The sequence below is a fragment of the Cajanus cajan genome, chromosome 5 (assembly GCF_000230855.2).
Source record: "Cajanus cajan strain Asha chromosome 5, NIPB_CcT2T_4, whole genome shotgun sequence".
NCBI classification, from domain to species: domain Eukaryota; kingdom Viridiplantae; phylum Streptophyta; class Magnoliopsida; order Fabales; family Fabaceae; genus Cajanus; species Cajanus cajan.
The window spans coordinates 46,351,801-46,369,563 of record NC_138521.1 but is presented as its reverse complement, the minus strand read 5'-3'; the positions used below and the strand labels follow the sequence as shown (position 1 = coordinate 46,369,563).

General features: G+C 45.9%; 1 protein-coding gene across 1 annotated transcript; it reads left to right on the top strand.

The window, feature by feature from the left end:
- Positions 1-10,698: 10,698 nt before the first annotated feature.
- LOC145958019 (uncharacterized) lies at positions 10,699-15,249 on the top strand. Its single transcript, XM_083074468.1, has one exon. The coding sequence runs from the start codon at positions 10,699-10,701 to the stop codon at positions 15,247-15,249; it is 4,551 nt and encodes a 1,516-aa protein (XP_082930594.1).
- The last annotated feature ends 2,514 nt before the right edge of the window (positions 15,250-17,763 follow it).

Genomic DNA, 17,763 nt, shown 5'->3' with positions numbered 1-17,763 from the left:
TTGATAGCTCTTGTTGGGGATTTTGAGTCCAAGAGCGTGAGTTGAGGTTTCTCTGGGGAGTATTATTTCTGCGAGCCTCTCCAGGCTCAGTTATTCTTTGATGTGGGGGATGAGGAGTATTGTTTCGGCAAGCCTCTCCAGGCTCAGTTATTTTGTGCAAACTGATTGTTGGATTTTCTGTATCCTTGCCTTTTTTATTTTTTGGCTTTTTCTGTATTTTGCCTTTTTCTTTATGTTTTTGGCTTTTGCTGTACAGAATTTAAATTGCTAGAGAATTTTGAATTCAAAAGTGGCAAATTTCATTAAAAATGAATTTGTACAAGAAAAATTTGGGAAATGGGGCTAAGCCCAACCAAATTAGTACATGAAAAAGCACTAAAACAGAAGCCAGTCTTCACTCCTCTGCTGGCGGGTCCTGTGGCGAGTCCGGGAAGCGGCGATGCATCCAGACGGAGAGGTTGTCGAACCCCTGTACCAAGGTATCTAGTCGAGCATCGGTACTCTGCTGCCATGTACCGACACTATGCTGAAAAGCATCGAATCGCGTGTCGATGCTCTGCTGTAGTGTGTCGAAGCGGGCGTCAAAGTATCCCCTGTCCGACCGTGATGTGCTAGCCTCTGGCTGCGGGGTGTCGCCTCCCTCAAAGTCGAGATTGTTGAGGAGGTCGTCGAAGGTCTCGAGGCCATCTACTCGCACAAACCCCCCTCCTGGCGATCTAGCGATGATCTTCATGTTGATCAGGGTGGAGGCACCAATCAACTTTGGCGCCAACGCCCCTGGCTCCGCACCATCGGGACATCCCCATGTCTCCGCCAGCTGTGAGAGGAGTGGGGCAACCAAGATGTACCCCTGTCTGGACTCTCCTCCCTCTCGTATCCCAAACTTCTTCACGTGCTCAAGGAAGAAATATCCAGGGTTGGCCTTCCGGCCGGTGGCCATGCAATATAAGGCCAGCAGATCCGGTCGTGTAATCGACTCCTGACTCTTGGACCTGCCATGAATGGTACTGGTGAGGATCTTGTGACAGATCCTAAGAGCAGTCGGGAGCCGGGAGCCCTTCACCCCTGAATGATAATCCCGTCGGCCAGTGAGCAAACTCCACATCTCAACCGGAGTCCACTGATCAGGCCACTCGCATATGGCATCTCGGAAGGCCAGCTGATCAGTGCGGCTGAAAAACCCTGCCTGGACGTTGAACTCGTCCAACGTCAGCGTGCGGTATCCTTCATTCATCCAGAAATCCACCGCGCAAACATCTTCCCCATAGCTGTTAGTCGACTCCGTGACGCCGACTGTGGCCAAGAACTCCTTCGTGGCCGTCAAATATAGCTGGGATGGTGGATTAAGGACAAATCCCCATCCTATGGCGTCGAAGTAGTTCCTGACATCATTCTCCAAGCCCACCGCTTGGAGAAGCTCAAAGTCGAGCACTCTTGACGGCTCGATGGTGAACGTCTCTATGAGCTGCAGCCGGTCTCGGTGTCGGTCTGTCATTACACGTCTGGCTGGGGCTCTCTGCCTTTTGCGAGAAGATTCTGCCATTTCCGATAATCTCTCTAGGAATGCACTCACAAGCAAGGAATGTGGAGAATGAAGAAAGGTATGCAAAATGAGGGAGGGGAAGCCTTTATTTATAGGCAAAATTCCGCCAATACGGCCCGTATTGGATTCAATACGGCCGTATTGGCCTTTCCGTTGATGTACAAAATTTACATCCAATACGGACCGTATTGGATTCAATACGATCGTATTGGGATTCAATACGATCGTACTGGATTTTAATACGCCCGTATTGGAGTTGAAACGTTGTGCTTAACGTTAACTCCAATACGACCGTATTAATACCAATACGGGCGTATTGGATTTTTTCTGATTTTATGTTTTTTTTTTTTTTTTTTTTTTTTTTTTTTTTTTTTGATAAACAGAGAATAAGTGGTCTTCTAGTACACCTATCATCTGTATGTATGTATGCGAATGAGATGCACCTAATTCTATTTGATTCAGTTTTTCAAAAGAATTAATCGATGCGTTCTTTGTTTGGATCTTGCCATTCCTCCAGACAGACTGTGCTTTGCCGATTTCTGTAACCGAGGAATGATGCGTATTTGTTTTTTGGTGTTATCAACCAAATGATTCTCCCTTCCTTTAGAAGATGTGTCAACCCTCCTATTGACCACTATATCTCCATGTTTCCACTAGATTATTCAAAAATCGTTGGGGACAAGAGAGAAAAGAAGGAAGAGGTATATTTTTCAAAAGTTTGTGTTTTAGAGGGGATTGTTTTATTTTTGAAAAATTGTTTTTGTAAGAATGGCTGGCCATTGGTAGGCTTATTGTGTTTAGGTTTGTTTGATTAAACACTTATGAAGTTAAGCACATCTTTGTTATTAATGATTGTGCTTTGACAACTTGGATAGCTTTTCTTGAGCCCCTTGTTGAATTCATTTGATGGTACCATCATGGATTTATTTTGTTTTTCTGTTTGTCCTTATTTTTGCCTAAAACCCCCTTTTGTGGCGTTTTAGCGGACCTTTGTTTTTTGTTCATTTTTGTAACCCTAATTTTTGCCTAGGTCACCCTTTTGTGGGATTCCTAGCGGGTCTTTTGCTCTTATTTTTGCGCAGTCCCCTTTTTGGGTTTCCTGCCGAGCTTATTATCTTTAGGATTTCTTTTATCCATGATGGCACTTATTGATGCCAAGAAAAGGTGCTCCAGGCTATCATGCACACTTCCACATAAAAATGATGCGGGTTTATTGTTATCAAGATGATTTTAACCTCATTTATGCTTATTCAAACAGGGTTAAAATAATGTGGTCTAGAATTTTATTGCAAGCGAGAAAAGAAGCAATAAGAAATAATGAAGAATGATTTTATTATAATCATGATGGAAACATGTGCCCTATCGAGGCTCGGGGGTCGGGCTGTCCCCGAGGAGTGATCTCTAATAGTCACTGAGTCTATACATCCCTATCGGAAGGAGAAGGACACTTGATGACAACAGCTGGCCTTGACATTTGTGAACCAGCCTTCCTAAAGATCTGGCTTAAAGAACGTCGAGAAGGATTTTGATTCCTCTTCGTTCTTTGATCTTTAACAGGGTTGTATCCTAACCCTTGCTTCCCCGGATTGTCCTTGATAATAGGTAGCTCCGGGATTCCTTGGGAGTACTTGCCCAATCCTTGTCCTGGCAAGTATCCGTTCTTTGTGAGCATATGGGCTACCTTCTTTATTTCTCGGGGAAACGTTTCAACATTGGCAATTTCCAATGCTTGGAAGGCGGTTTCCAAAGCTTCCTCTGCTGCATCCACATAAGGTATGTTGGATGGCTTACTGATGAGTATGTCATCTTCAGCTTGCACGGTCACCAGTTTGTCACCCACGATGAATTTGACTTTTTGGTGGAGCGTAGAGGGTACAGCTTTCGCATCATGAATCCAAGGTCGGCCTAGGAGACAGCTGTATGCAGGAGTAATATCCATCACTTGGAATTCGACGTTGAAGATGGTGGGTCCAATTTGGATTGGAAGATTGACTTCTCCCACCACTTCTCTTTTAGAACCGTCGAAAGCTCGAACGATCATGTTGCTCGGGCGCATTTGGACTCCCTTGATTGCCACTTGATCAAGAGTTCTTTTGGGCATCACATTCAAGGAAGATCCGTTATCCACCAAGACTTTTGCGATGTGGTATTCCTTGCACTTTACAGAGATGTGCAAGGGCTTATTGTGATTAGGTCCCTCGGCGGGGATTTCTTCATCGGTGAAAGTAAGGTGATCATTAGCCGTGATGTGGCTAACAATTCCCTCAAACTTGTCTTGGGAGATGGTATGCGACACATACGCCTCGTTCAAGACCTTCAACAGAGCTTGCCGATGCGGTTCGGAGCTTAGGATCAACGACAACAAAGTGATCTTTGCTGGTGTCTTGTGAAGTTGATCCACAATGGAGTACTCGCTTTGTTTGATGAATTTTAACAACTCATCAGTCTCCTCCTCGGATTCTCTATCTTCCTCGGTTTTCTCCTTTTCTTTTCCTTTATTCTTGGGAGCTTTATCGTGCAGATCTTCGGGAGTGTAGATCCTGCCACTCCTAGTCATGCCCCCAAGTCCAGCGATGTTGGAGATATCGCTGTTGGCAGAAGAGTGGATGTCGTATATCCACGGCACAGCCTTATTTGTTTTGTAGGGGAAAGGCCTCGGAGCGATGATCCTTAACGGTGTCGGACCTTCCCTTTCGTCTGTCTTGATTACCAACAACGGCGTCGTCGTGTGTTCGCTTTGCGCAGTTGTTGGTTTGCATTTAATGACCAACGGCGTGCGATCCATTCTGAACATACGCATTGATTATTTCTTTCTTTTTATTAACATTTATTATCAAATTACCGGGAGAGATAAATGCAAATGAATGACTATGAGATGCAAAGGCGATAAATCTCAAGAATTCGACTTTATTCATTGAAGAAAGTGTACAACTTTTTATACAATGCTTTGAAGTAATTTTTTACAATAAGAGAAAAGCCGGTAAAAACCCACAGGCGGGTTCATGTTTCTTTGCCACTCATCTTCGGCTTCCTCGATGTGACGACCCATTGCTTTAATCTGTGTATGGACCGCTTGGCTCATATCGTCACTGATTTTCTGAGCCTCCTTCGCTTTCTGAGTATAGTAGTTGATCATGGCCTGTAGCTCATTAAGCTCGTCTTCGGCTCGATCCTTCTCCTCTCGGAGTCTAGCCATTTGTGCTAGTCCCTCTCTCTCCTTTTTGCGGAAATCGGAAAGGTTTGCGGCTTGTTGTTGAGCAACTTCCCGCCATTGTTGTGCATCGGATCGAGTCAAGAGCAGATCTTCTTGCATGTTCTTGATCAACTGAGCCTGCCTTGCATGTTCGGCTTCCAGGTGTGCTATCTTTGCATTGACTTCTTGGAGTTGACTACTCGGTTCAATCTTCGGCATTTTGGATGCCCGCGTAGTCTCCTCGTTGAGGTTAGCACACTCGTCCTTGAGCCGCTCTATCTCGTGGTCTTTCTTCTTGCATTGCCTTTGAAGACCATCAATAGTAAAACTGGATTCTTCATTTTTTTCTTCAAGAAACCTCATTTGAGCTTCCATACTTTCCAGCTTTTTGGTCAAGGCGTCGACTTGTTCTTGCATTAACCTCCTTGTGGTTGTGGTTGCGCAAGAGGTGGATGGTTGAGGCACCCCTCTCTCGTTCCTCCATATCTCGTAGTCGGTGGAGGCGGATACCCGAGGCTTTCCAAGCTCGCGATCTCCCTCATAGATTGGTTTCTCCCACGCTCTAATGACAGCATGCATGTCCCTCTGATGTTCGGAATCAAAGGAGAAACACAACCCTCCAAGCTCCTCTTTGGTAAGAACAATTTGAGTCCTCATGAGTTGCCTCATAGCCAATCTAGGTGAATAAGCTATGCAACCTCTGAGGCCCATTAATGGTACGCTTGGATAATTGCCGCATCTTGTTAATACATTGCTTGGACGGAACCAAGGACAAACCCACGTGAAGTGCTCAATACTCCACTGTTCCATCTCTTCCTTCCACTCGGAAGCATACCGGCGGCGTACGGGGATCTTCGAAAAACTTCTCAAAGGGTCGGGCAAAGACCCCATATGACTAGAGGCATAAAAGTGTGTGATGCCCCACACATACAACAAGGAGGTACAGCATCGGATAGTTTTCCCTTGCTTCTGTTGAGATAAGTTGACAGAAAGCAAGGTGTCGGCAAGAATGGCAGGCACGGGACTCTTCATATGTACGTCCCAAGCGAAGAAGGCGTCCATAGCAGCATGGTCTACTGTGTTAGCGTGAAAGGGGAATAGGATCATCCCAAACACGGCTAACGCTAGAGTCTTGTTGAAAGCTAACCAATCTCCCTCATCAGCCAAAGAAGAAAGGTGGTTTTCAATCATAGCAAGCTTCCAACCCTTGATACTGCCGTTCCCCACTAAAGCAGATAATCGTGGCGGTAGTTTGACTTGAGTGGCAACTCTCTCTACGGCCACATGATTTCCATGGAAAATATAGACCCCTGTTGATTTGGGCCATCGAAGCATGAGTTCGTACTCCTCGAGAGTAGGAACTAAGTCAAACTGGGGGAACTCGAAACAATGTAGATCGAGACTCCAAAAGTGGACCAATGCTCTCAGAAAGGATGGATCTACACAAATCTTCATCAAGTCGAGAACTCGTCCATAGGATTTTTCAAACTCCAAACGAGCCTCTCGTGGCATCAAGGTACAGAGGTGATCCAACCTCTCGGCACGGTATAATAAGAAGTCCACTTTCTTCAATTGCCCTTGCACTCCCCTAGATCCCTCCATGATCTACAGTAAAATGCATGATATGAGATGATGGAGATGAATATGCATGCATAGTGTTTATTTAACTAGGTATTATCATGTTTCTTGGGATTTTCCTAACATGATGCATGATATTGCTTGGTTTGGGTAAATATTATTTTTTGTATTTTGTATTTTTTTGGGTGAAAAGGGAAACTGCCTACATGAATGTGATGAGGGTAGATGTCAACACCATGCACTAGAAGATCCTTATTTCTATTTATTTTTATTTTACTAGGAATGTTGTATGTTTAAAGAATGCAAATGTATGCTCATACAATGTCACATAGTCAATGCACAGACAATTCACTCATCCACGAACAGTCACGAGCGAATCACGAGGTAGGGGTCTCCTGCAGAAATGGTGCATATTCAAGGTAGGTTCTAACTGTTCTCACCAGTCCAAGGCCCCCAAGGTGCCCCCATTATAGGGACCCAATTCCTCTCGTCGTAGGTCGATGGAAAGTTCCAACGCACCGTCGGACTCAAGTTCATGGTTATCACCTTGAGTGATGTTTTCCGACAACGGTCTACGGGCACCTATAGACCCATTCGACAACCGGCCGTACTAACATCCACTCCCTATGGTTAATCACTCATGCCCCCGGGTATAGAGGGAACTGTTGTGTGCAAAGGTTTGTGTACAGTTTTTATTTCAAACAATTGCGGAATTTTAAACATTCAACAGTTTATTTAAAGCCATATAATAAAACATATTATAATACAAGCAAAGGGGTAATGAGGTAATTTTAACTATTATTTGTTAAAAATAATCTGTCACTAAATGGGACTGACTCTCGAGGCTTCCCCAGTGGAGTCGCCATCTGTCGCCACCGGCCCGAAACGGGCTTTCGGCATTCGCGAGGGATGGTTGGACTCGTTTATTTGTTTAAAAATAGTGGATTGCTGGAATGACTTATTCTCAAACTGAGACCTCGTCAAACGAGCAATTTTATTAAAAGGCTCACTAATCCATATTAATCCCAAGCGGGACCCTCCATGGATTAGTGGTTTTCATAAAAGGAGGGTTCGTGGAGTCGCCACCAATGTTTTACTCAAAACATTGGAAAAAGGGATAAGGCAATTGATTTAAAAATCAACTTTGGCCACTACAACCAGAGTTGGGTAAGGGAGTCGGTTACGCGTGGGGAAGGTGTTAGCACCCCACAGCGCCCCTTTCGGGTTCCCTATGACAGATTATTTTTAACAGAACAGTATAAAATTACTAAATTACCCCTATTTATTCTAAACAATTATGAATTGACTATCTACATGATGACAGTTTAAATATACACACAGAAAGCAGTAAAAGGAAGGATTGAAGGGAAACCTCTTGAAGCGTGCTTTTATATATCGCAAAGAACTGGGAAGCGTTTTGGCGTTCCCTCGCTCTACAAGCCCACTCCTCGCTCTCCTAGAACAAAATTTTGACTAAGGGAATCAAAAAGATTTCCCCTCGACTAGGTTCGATCCTCAAGCAAAATGGCTCGGGGCTCAAGAACTTCGTCGGATCAACTCTCCGAGTGATTTCTAGGGCAGAACACTGCTCAAAAACCCCAGAATACTCAAGGAGAGGGTTGAAACTATCTTGAAAAGTGTGGTAGGACGTCCAAATGACGTCATATTTATAGGGAATAGGCGCAATACGGCCTACAGGGCCAATACGGCCGTATTGAAATTTTTGAACTTCAATACGGTCGTATTGGGGTTCAATACGGTCGTATTGAAAGTCAGAAATTTCAATACGCCCGTATTGAGTTCGCGGCGGTCGTATTGAAGTGTCAATACGGTCGTACTGACTTCAGTACGGCCGTATTGAAGCTTCAATACGGCCGTATTAAGTTCAGTACGGCCGTATTGGGCTTTTTCCCTCCACTTCCTTATTTTTTAGCTATTCTAAGACCTCTAGACCTACAGAGAACCCTCCTAGGGCTTTCCAGGAGTCCTTCTGGCTGATTATCCTTCAGTCTTCGAGAGTCTTCAAGCTTTTATTTCCGACCCGGACAATTTTAGGGGTCTACAAATCCTAAACCAAAAAAACTCACATATTCAGCACAAAATACTTAGAAATTGAAATAAAATCCCATGCAACCCAAATCATAAAAAGGTTAACATACAAACATCAAACTCAAAGAAATCACCAACATTTCAGTCTCTCATCAAGAATTCCAAAATCCCACTTTTCAACATACAACCTCCTTGAATTCATTCCCACAACTATAGATTTCGGAAACTCCATGAACCATAAACTCTTAATACCTTCATCAGATCAATAACTCAACCAAGCCCAAGGTCCCTATAGTTTCTGGTTGATTAGCACAATGTTTCGTCCACTACTACTCGCACATATGCTCGCAACACGAGCAATACCACCCAACCAATACTTCTTACATAAGCAAGAAGTATCAAACAAATAAGAAATCATGAGAATAAAGAAGAGTAGTCATAATGATATTAGCTAATACCATCATGTCTACCATTCCTCTAGTTACAATATAATCTAACAGTATCAAAACTCAACAATTCATCAATATCAACTACCACGACAAAATTGAAATGAACACATAACACACAATTAAACACAACATTAACAACACAAGACAACATTATCATAGTACACAACAGAATCATAATGAACACATAACACTAAATGTGACACCCTCTACCCTAACATAGATATACAATAATTATAAAAACATATTCTCGGAGTAAATAAAATCTTTTAAATTAAAACAATGGTTATACTAACATGATCAAATGCAAAATTTACAAGAAAATGAAACATGGATTTTTCCAAAACTAAATAACAATAATGAAATCCTAAACTAAGCCTAGCCATGCCCCGATGTCACATATCCTATCAAAGCACGCCCAATTGAAGCCTAAGCCTCATCACCAACATTCTCGTGCTAATGATCTCCTACAACACAATTTAAACACATACAAAGAGCAATAGGGGAGTGAGAAGCATCTCACTCAGGTTCAGGTGCAGAAATAAATGTTAGGTAGCACAGACACAACAAACATAATACAAGTCACAAGCACAAATTACATATAAATAATACATATACACAATCAGTATCACATGCACATTTATTTATCATGCAATGGTGTCATGGACTCGACTCATAAATGCATGCATGTGGCGCTAGTCACGTGTCTCATAATCACATATCACGTGGTATACTACCGAAGCAACATACCTGGAGTAGTCTACGAGTACATGTCGGCTCAACTGGGCACTCTCAACTAGAAGGATATACTATTAGGGTCTCATTGAGATAGCGAAGTTGGGCAAGATACATCCCATGCACACAAAATGGGCAAAACTGGGCCTTCCAAACTTCACTATCCCCTAGGACTCCTCCGAGATGTTTCACCCGAAGGGCCTTCCCTAGTAGTGTACTCCATATCGTACCCCTTCGTCACATAGATGTATATGATGCAAGTCACACATTCCCATGTTCATGGACTCAACATTTTGTAACACCCTCTACCCCAACATACATACACAACATTTATAAAAACATATTCTTGGTTTAAATAAAATCTTTATAAATAAAATAATGAATCCTTTAATATAAGAGTAGAGAATTCACATTCGTAAACTTCAAACATGGTCATATGCAAAATTTATAGCAAAATTGGACTGTCCAGGTCGTCTTCCGACCTGATTCCCTTCTCGGTCATAGGACGTTAGCGACCCTCCTCTTGACAAATAACCGACCAGGTGGCCATGTCTTGAGCCCTATCGCCTTTTAGGCTCAGGGCTGAAGGGCAAGTGGACTGTCCAGGTCGTCTTCCGACTAGTGTACCGTCTAGGTAAAAACCCGACTAGCATATCGTCTAGGTAAAAGCCTGACTAGTGTACCGTCTAGGTAAAAACCCGACTAGCACATCGTCTAGGTAAAAACCCGACTAGACCCTCTACTCGTCTAACACCCGACTGGACCGTCACAGGGTGTGGCAACTCGGCTATAACACCAATTACATGCACCCGAGAGGGGATACGCCTTTTTTCCCGACAGGTCCCCTTGTAAAGGCATTCTCGGTAAAATAACGATTTGACTAACAAACACTCACTCCCCTAGCTTCAGGATAAGAGCGGTTAAGGAGAATCCCGAAAATCGCGGGGTCCACGAAGCCCATAAACACAAAAGTATAAAACCTAAAACCCTAGAGCTAGGACGACACATTACACTTTTTGAATGCTCTAGCTTTGAGGCGACCTAGGCAGAAAACCCTAGCGCACCCCGTGGCCGGAACATTTTGGCGCCCACCGTGGGGCTACGGTGAAACTCTTCCTACGCCCCAAGTCATATAGAAAGGCCTACACTTTATCATGGCAAGAGGCGGCAACAACAACAACTCACAACCTCCTACCATGGAGGAGATGATGGCTATGATCAATGGTCTACGGGAGGATAATGCACGATCCAGGGAGAGAGAGGAGGCCATTCAGCGCGAAAACGAGGAGATCAGGAGGCGAGCGGACGAGTTGCAAACTAGGATAGAAGCCAACTCTAGAACGTTGGAGGAGGATGTCATGCAGGAAGTTCCGAGGCATTTTCGGCCTTTCTCGGAAGCCATAGAGGCCGAGGCCATCCCTAGGGATCATCGGATACCGCAGGTCAAACCTTTCGACGGATCACAGGATCCCAGTCAACACTTAACCGATTTCCGAGCTCAGATGCTGATTTGCGGAGGGAGCATGGAAGTCCGTTGTAAACTGTTCATGGGTACGCTCAAAAAGGCAGCACTTGATTGGTTTAGCGGCCTCCCCGACCGATCCATCACCGACTTTGACGTCTTTAGTCGGCTGTTTATGGCTCAATTTGCTGCTAATAAGAAGAAGCCACCGATAACGTCGGATTTGTTTGACCTTAAGCAGCAAAGGGAGGAGTCATTGAAGGACTTTCTACAGAGATTCAACGAGGTGGCTCTAAAGGTAGCATCGTTGGATGAGAGAATGGCGGTCATCGCCTTCCAGAAGGGTTTGCGGTCCGGAGCCTTCGAAATTGCGCTCGAAAGAGCTAACTGTCAAACAATGTCGGAGGTAAGGGCTTTCGCCTTAAGTCACATTAAGACGGAAGAAAATCAGATCATTAAGAGGGCAGCGGAGAACCGAGAAGCAGCAGGTAGCAATAAGGAGAGTAACAAACATCTCCGACCACGGTCGGATTGGAGTAAGCGACGCGACCAGTATAACTCGAAGGAGAGCAATTATCGACAGGCTGATCGCACTGGTCGGTCAAGGGGCGAATGGCCGCGTAGCAAGGAGGAGGATAAGTATACGCCACTCAATGTTTCCAGGCGTCACATCCTTCATGACGTCAACAGTGCATCATTATTTGAATTCCCGGAGGCGACAGACCGCCAGTTGGGACCTCACAAAACCGATTGGTGTGATTTTCATCGGACTCATGGACACAAGACGGAAAATTGTTTCGTTCTCGGGAGGCAGATCGAGCGCCTGATCAAGGAAGGTCGATTGAAAGAATTTATTGCGGGAAAGCAGGGAGAGAGCTCGTCCGACAGGCGACGCAGGCAGGAAGGAGAAGAAACCAGGAGAAGGAGGCACGAAGGGAGGTCTTCACCGAGAGACCCCCCAAAACAATCTGCTGAGGCGCATCAACAGGCTATCCATGGAGATTTCAACACCATAGCAGCGGGATTTGCAGGAGGGGGGCCGACTTCGGCGTCCCGGAAGAGATACTCTCGGTCAGTGCTATCGGTTGCGGAGAGGACGAGACCTACTCGGCCTGATATCACGTTCTCGGATGCCGATTTCAAAGGCGTGTCACCCCACGAGGATGACCCGATAGTCGTCTCGGCAGTAGTCATGGGTTATAATGTGAAGCGTGTACTGGTGGACCAGGGTAGCTCGACAGATATACTTTTTTGGGAAGCTTTTGTTGGTATGAAAATTCCGACGGATCGCCTTATGCCATACGCAGGTACTTTAGTCGGTTTTGCAGGCGACCAGGTAACAACTAGAGGATATGCCGATTTGGAGACAACTTTCGGCCATGGAGAGAACTTGAAGACTGTCACTGTCCGATACCTGGTGGTGAACGCCCAATCATCCTATAGCATATTAGTTGGCCGACCGACACTAAATAAGTTGGGAGCGGTCGTCTCCACACCTCACCTAAAGCTGAAGTACCCCTTACCCAACGGAAAGGTGGGTGTCGTCTGTGTTGATCAAGACGTGGCGAGGAAATGTTATGAAGACAGCCTGAGGGCGAGACGACACCTATATGTGACACAGGTGGATCGGGGCATTCAGTCAATCGAGTTAGATCCGAGAATAAGTCACTTCGATACCCGACCAGCCCCAGCCGAAGACGTAAAGGAGGTTACCTTGACCGAGGGGAAATCTGTCAAGATTGGTGTATCGCTGAGCAAAGAAGATGAGGAAGGTCTGGTGGAGGTGCTGAAGAACAACATATCAGCTTTTGCGTGGAGCGTCGGGGACATGCCAGGCATTGATCCCGATTTCTTATGTCATCATCTTATGGTCGACCCCAAGGTGAAGCCCGTGATCCAGAAAAGGCGAAAGTTTGGAGAAGACAAGAGGAAGGCTATAGTAGACGAGACCAAGAAACTGATGGCAGCCGGTCACATTCGGGAAATCCAATACCCGATCTGGCTGGCGAACGTAGTAATGGTACGAAAGAGTAATGGAACTTGGAGGATGTGCACAGACTTTACCGATTTGAACAAGGCTTGCCCGAAAGACTCATATCCACTGCCCAACATAGATTCCCTGGTCGACAATGCCTCAGGCTATGGATTGTTAAGCTTTATGGACGCTTACTCGGGTTACAACCAAATTAGAATGCATCTTATGGATGAGGACAAAACGGCCTTCATTGCCGATCAAGCTATTTGCTGTTACAGGGTCATGCCTTTCGGTTTGAAGAACGCAGGAGCGACGTACCAGAGGCTCATGGACAGGATCCTGGCAAAGCAGCTCGGAAGAAACATTGAGGCATACGTGGATGACATGGTGATCAAATCGGACAGCTTGCCTCGGCATTACGCCGACTTACAAGAGACATTTGACACATTGGCACACTACCGACTCAAATTGAACCCGGCGAAGTGCTCTTTCGGCGTCCAAGCAGGGAAATTTCTTGGTTTCCTGTTAACTCATCGGGGCATTGAAGCAAACCCGGATAAGTGCTCTGCCATAATCAACATGAGAAGTCCCGCGACGGTAAAGGAGGTCCAGCAATTGACGGGGAGGATGGCCTCCCTCTCTCGGTTTCTTTCAAAGGCAGCGGACAAGTCGCTCCCCTTGTTCCAATGCTTAAGAAAGAACGACAAGTTTACGTGGACAGAAGAATGTGAGACGGCGTTCGGCGAACTCAAGCAAGCTCTCACCTCACCCCCGATACTTTCTAAACCCCAAGCCGACGTCCCACTGTTGATGTACATGTCGGCGTCAGATAGCGCCATCAGCACGGTGTTGGTACAGGAAAGAGGTAACTCCCAACTGCCTGTTTATTTTGTTAGCAGGGTGTTACAAGGGGCAGAGGTTCGTTATCAGAAGATTGAGAAATTGGCCCTTGCGATACTTGTTACCGCGCGGAAGCTGAGACATTACTTCCAGAGTTATGAGGTGATAGTGAGAACAGATCATCCGATTAGGCAGGTGTTGCAGAAGCCCGACCTAGCAGGAAGAATGATGAAGTGGTCGGTGGAACTTTCAGAGTACTCCATCAAGTACGAACCGAGAGGAGCAATTAAAGCCCAAACGCTAGCAGACTTCGTGATGGAATTATCGTCCCCGGCGAAGGAGGGCGTAATACAAGAGACAGAGTGGATCTTATCTGTTGATGGCGCCTCGAACCTTGGAGGAAGTGGAGCGGGAATTGTCTTGGAAGGGCCGGGAGGAATCTTGTTGGAACAATCGTTGCGATTCGAGTTCCGAGCAAGCAATAACCAGGCCGAGTACGAAGCCTTGTTGGCCGGCATGACATTGGCAAAGGAGATGGGGGCGAGAAGCTTATCAGCACGAAGTGACTCCCAACTGGTCACAGGGCAGGTAGCCGGCACTTTCCAGGCGAAGGACCCTCAGCTGGCAAAGTACCTAGAAAAGGTTAAAGCCTTATCGGAAAATTTCCGAGACTTCACACTTAATCATGTGCCGCGAGAGCAGAATTCAAGGGCCGACTTGCTCTCTAAACTTGCAAGCACAAAGAAGCCGGGAGCCACTCGGTCAGTAATTCAAGAGACGTTAGCACAACCAAGTATCAACGAGGCGCGAGGGAATGTCCAATTCATCCAAGAAGAGCTTAACTCGTGGATGGAACCGTACATCACATATCTAACTCGGGGAGAGCTACCGGAAGACAAGAGGGAAGCGTCATTGGTCCGAAGAGAGTCGGCCAGGTTCGTAGTCGTCAACGAACGACTATACCGAAGGGGTTTCAGCTCTCCTCTCCTGAGGTGCTTGACCATGCCACAAGCGAAGAGAGTGATGGATGAGATACATAGCGGGATGTGTGGGAGCCACATTGGAGGCCGAGCGTTAGTATATAAAGTTGCCCAAGCGGGATATTTCTGGCCATCCCTAAGAAACGATTGTGTCAACTGGGTTCAAAAATGCGACGGATGCCAAAGACATGCAACCCTACACCATTCTCTGGCTGAGCGACTACACTCAATCCTGTCCCCCTGGCCTTTCCACAAGTGGGGGATTGACATACTCGATCCATTCCCGATTGCTGTGAGACAACTGAAATTCTTGATAGTGGCGGTAGACTACTTTAGCAAATGGATAGAGGCGGAACCGGTGGCAAACATCTCGGCAGAAAAGGTGAGTTTTCCTGTGGAAAAACGTGGTATGCAGATATGGAGTCCCACAAATGCTCGTCTCCGATAACGGGACCCAGTTCGCAAGTACGAGGGTCCGTGATTGTCGCCACCCGCCGAAACGGACCTTGGCATTCGCGACGATGGTCGGACTCTTTTTAATGTTTTGGAAAATGATGGATTGCTAGAACGACTTATTCTCAAACTGAGACCTTGTCGAACTAACAATTTTATTAAATGATTCACCAATCCATGTTAATCTCAAGCGAGACCCTCCATGGATTAGTGGTTTTCGCAAAAGGTAGGGTTCTTGGAGTCGCCACCAATGTTTTACTCAAAACATTGGAAAAAGATATAAGGCAATAGGTTTTCACAAATCAACCTTGGTCATTACAACCAGAGTTGGGTAAGGGAGTCGGTTACGCGTGAGGAAGGTGTTAGCACCCCACAGCGCCCCTTTCGGGTTCCCTATGACAAATTATTTCATAAATAACAGTATAAAATTACTAAATTACCCCTATTTATTGTAAACGATTATAAACGAGATATCTACATTATGAAAACTTTAAACATGTAATACAGCAATCAGAAAGCAATAAAGGAAAGCGATAAAAGAAAGGATTTGGAAAGGAAACCTTTGAAGCGTGCTTTTATATATATATCAATGAAATCTAGGAGGCTTTTTGGCGCTCCCTCTCTCTACAAGCCCGCTCGTTCCTTCCTCCAAAATAATTTTTTACTATCGACTAGTTCGAATCTCCAAGCTAAATGCTCGGAATTCCAGAACTTCGTCGGATCGACTCCCAGAGAGATTTCTAGGGCAGAACACTGCTCAAAAACCCCAGAATACTCAAGGAGGGAGTCAAAACTGTGTGTGAAAGTGTCAAATGACGTCCAAATGACGTCCTATTTATAGGGATGAGGCGCAATACGGCCCCTGGGGTCAATACGGCCCGTATTGAGTTTTTGTACTTCAATACGGCCGTATTGAATTCAGTACGGCCGTATTGAAATACAGAAACTTCAATACGGCCGTATTGGTTTCAGTACGGCCGTATTGTAGTACAAAATGTGCAGTACGGCCGTACTGAACTCCAAGGAGGCCGTATTGAGCTCCAAACCTCCCACTTCCTTATTTTTAGGTACTCTAAGACCTCTAAACCTACAGATAGTCATCCTATGGTCTTCTGGGAGTCCTTCTGGCTGACTTTCCTTTGATCTTTGAGAGTCTTCGAGTCTTATTTCCGACCCGGACAATTTTAGGGGTCTACAGCTGCCCCCCCTTTACTTAGTCAAACGGCCTTTTGGTGTACCGTTTGATAAGTAAAGGAGTTGACCCAATTGTCCGGGGAATAAGCCATCCTTCCGACTTGTAGTGTCTTCAGGTGGGAAAATTGTTGAGTAGCCTCTCCAGGTTGAGTTTGCCCTCTCCAGGGTGAGTATTAGTCGTCGCCTCTCCAGGCTCATTGCATACCTCGGTGCTCTGGACATCTGGGTAGCTGAGTACCGCCTCTCCAGGCTTGTGCATACCTCGGTGCTCTGGACATCTGGGTAGCTGAGTATCGCCTCTCCAGGCTTGTGCATACCTCGGTGCTCTGGACATCTGGGTAGCTGAGTATCGCCTCTCCAGGCTTGTGCATACCTCGGTGCTCTGGACATCTGGGTAGCTGAGTATCGCCTCTCCAGGCTTTGTGCATACCTCGGTGCTCTGGACATCTGGGTAGCTGAGTATTGCCTCTCCAGGCTTGTGCATACCTCGGTGCTCTGGACATCTGGGTAGCTGAGTATCGCCTCTCCAGGCTTTGTGCATACCTCGGTGCTCTGGACATCTGGGTAGCTGAGTATTGCCTCTCCAGGCTTGTGCATACCTCGGTGCTCTGGACATCTGGGTAGCTGAGTATCGCCTCTCCAGGCTTGTGCATACCTCGGTGCTCTGGACATCTGGGTAGCTGAGTATCGCCTCTCCAGGCTTTGTGCATACCTCGGTGCTCTGGACATCTGGGTAGCGTGAGTTTGCCCTCTCCAGGGATTTGTGATAGTTTTGTCTCCACAGTCCACGATGCTGCTTCGACGATTGTTTTTGATTTTTGTGCCACTGAGGGCTGGATAACGCAGGGATCCGTCTAGGGGATGTGCAGTTACTCATAGGTTCTTGTGTCCCAACTTTCCATTGCGTAGTTGGTGCCCACTGGGGAATTTCTGATTCCTTGGGGGTGCAGACACAAAGATGCTCTTTCTGATGTGAGCGATGCCTTATGATTGGCTGACGTCCTTTTGACGATGGTGGAGTATCCCGGTTATCCTTATTCGGGTGACTCTTTTTGGTTTTCTGATCTTGTTGCCTCTGTGTAGGCTATCATCCGCTGGGGGATTTTGTCGTTTTGTTGTGATTAGCCTCTTCTGTTAGGCAGATCATCTTGACGCTTGATGTTTGGCTGAGAGCCGGATTCCACTTGGGGAATGATTATTTGTCTTTTGTGATTTTTCTTGAAGGGGTGCCTCTGAGTAGGCGAGTGGGGATTTAAAGTTTATATATCCCAGAGTATTATTTAGAAAGCCTCTTCAGGCTTAGCTTCACTCATCG

Excerpts from the sequence above, each read along its gene's own strand:
- LOC145958019 (XM_083074468.1), top strand. The coding sequence starts at position 10,699 with ATGGCAAGAGGCGGCAACAACAACAACTCACAACCTCCTACCATGGAG.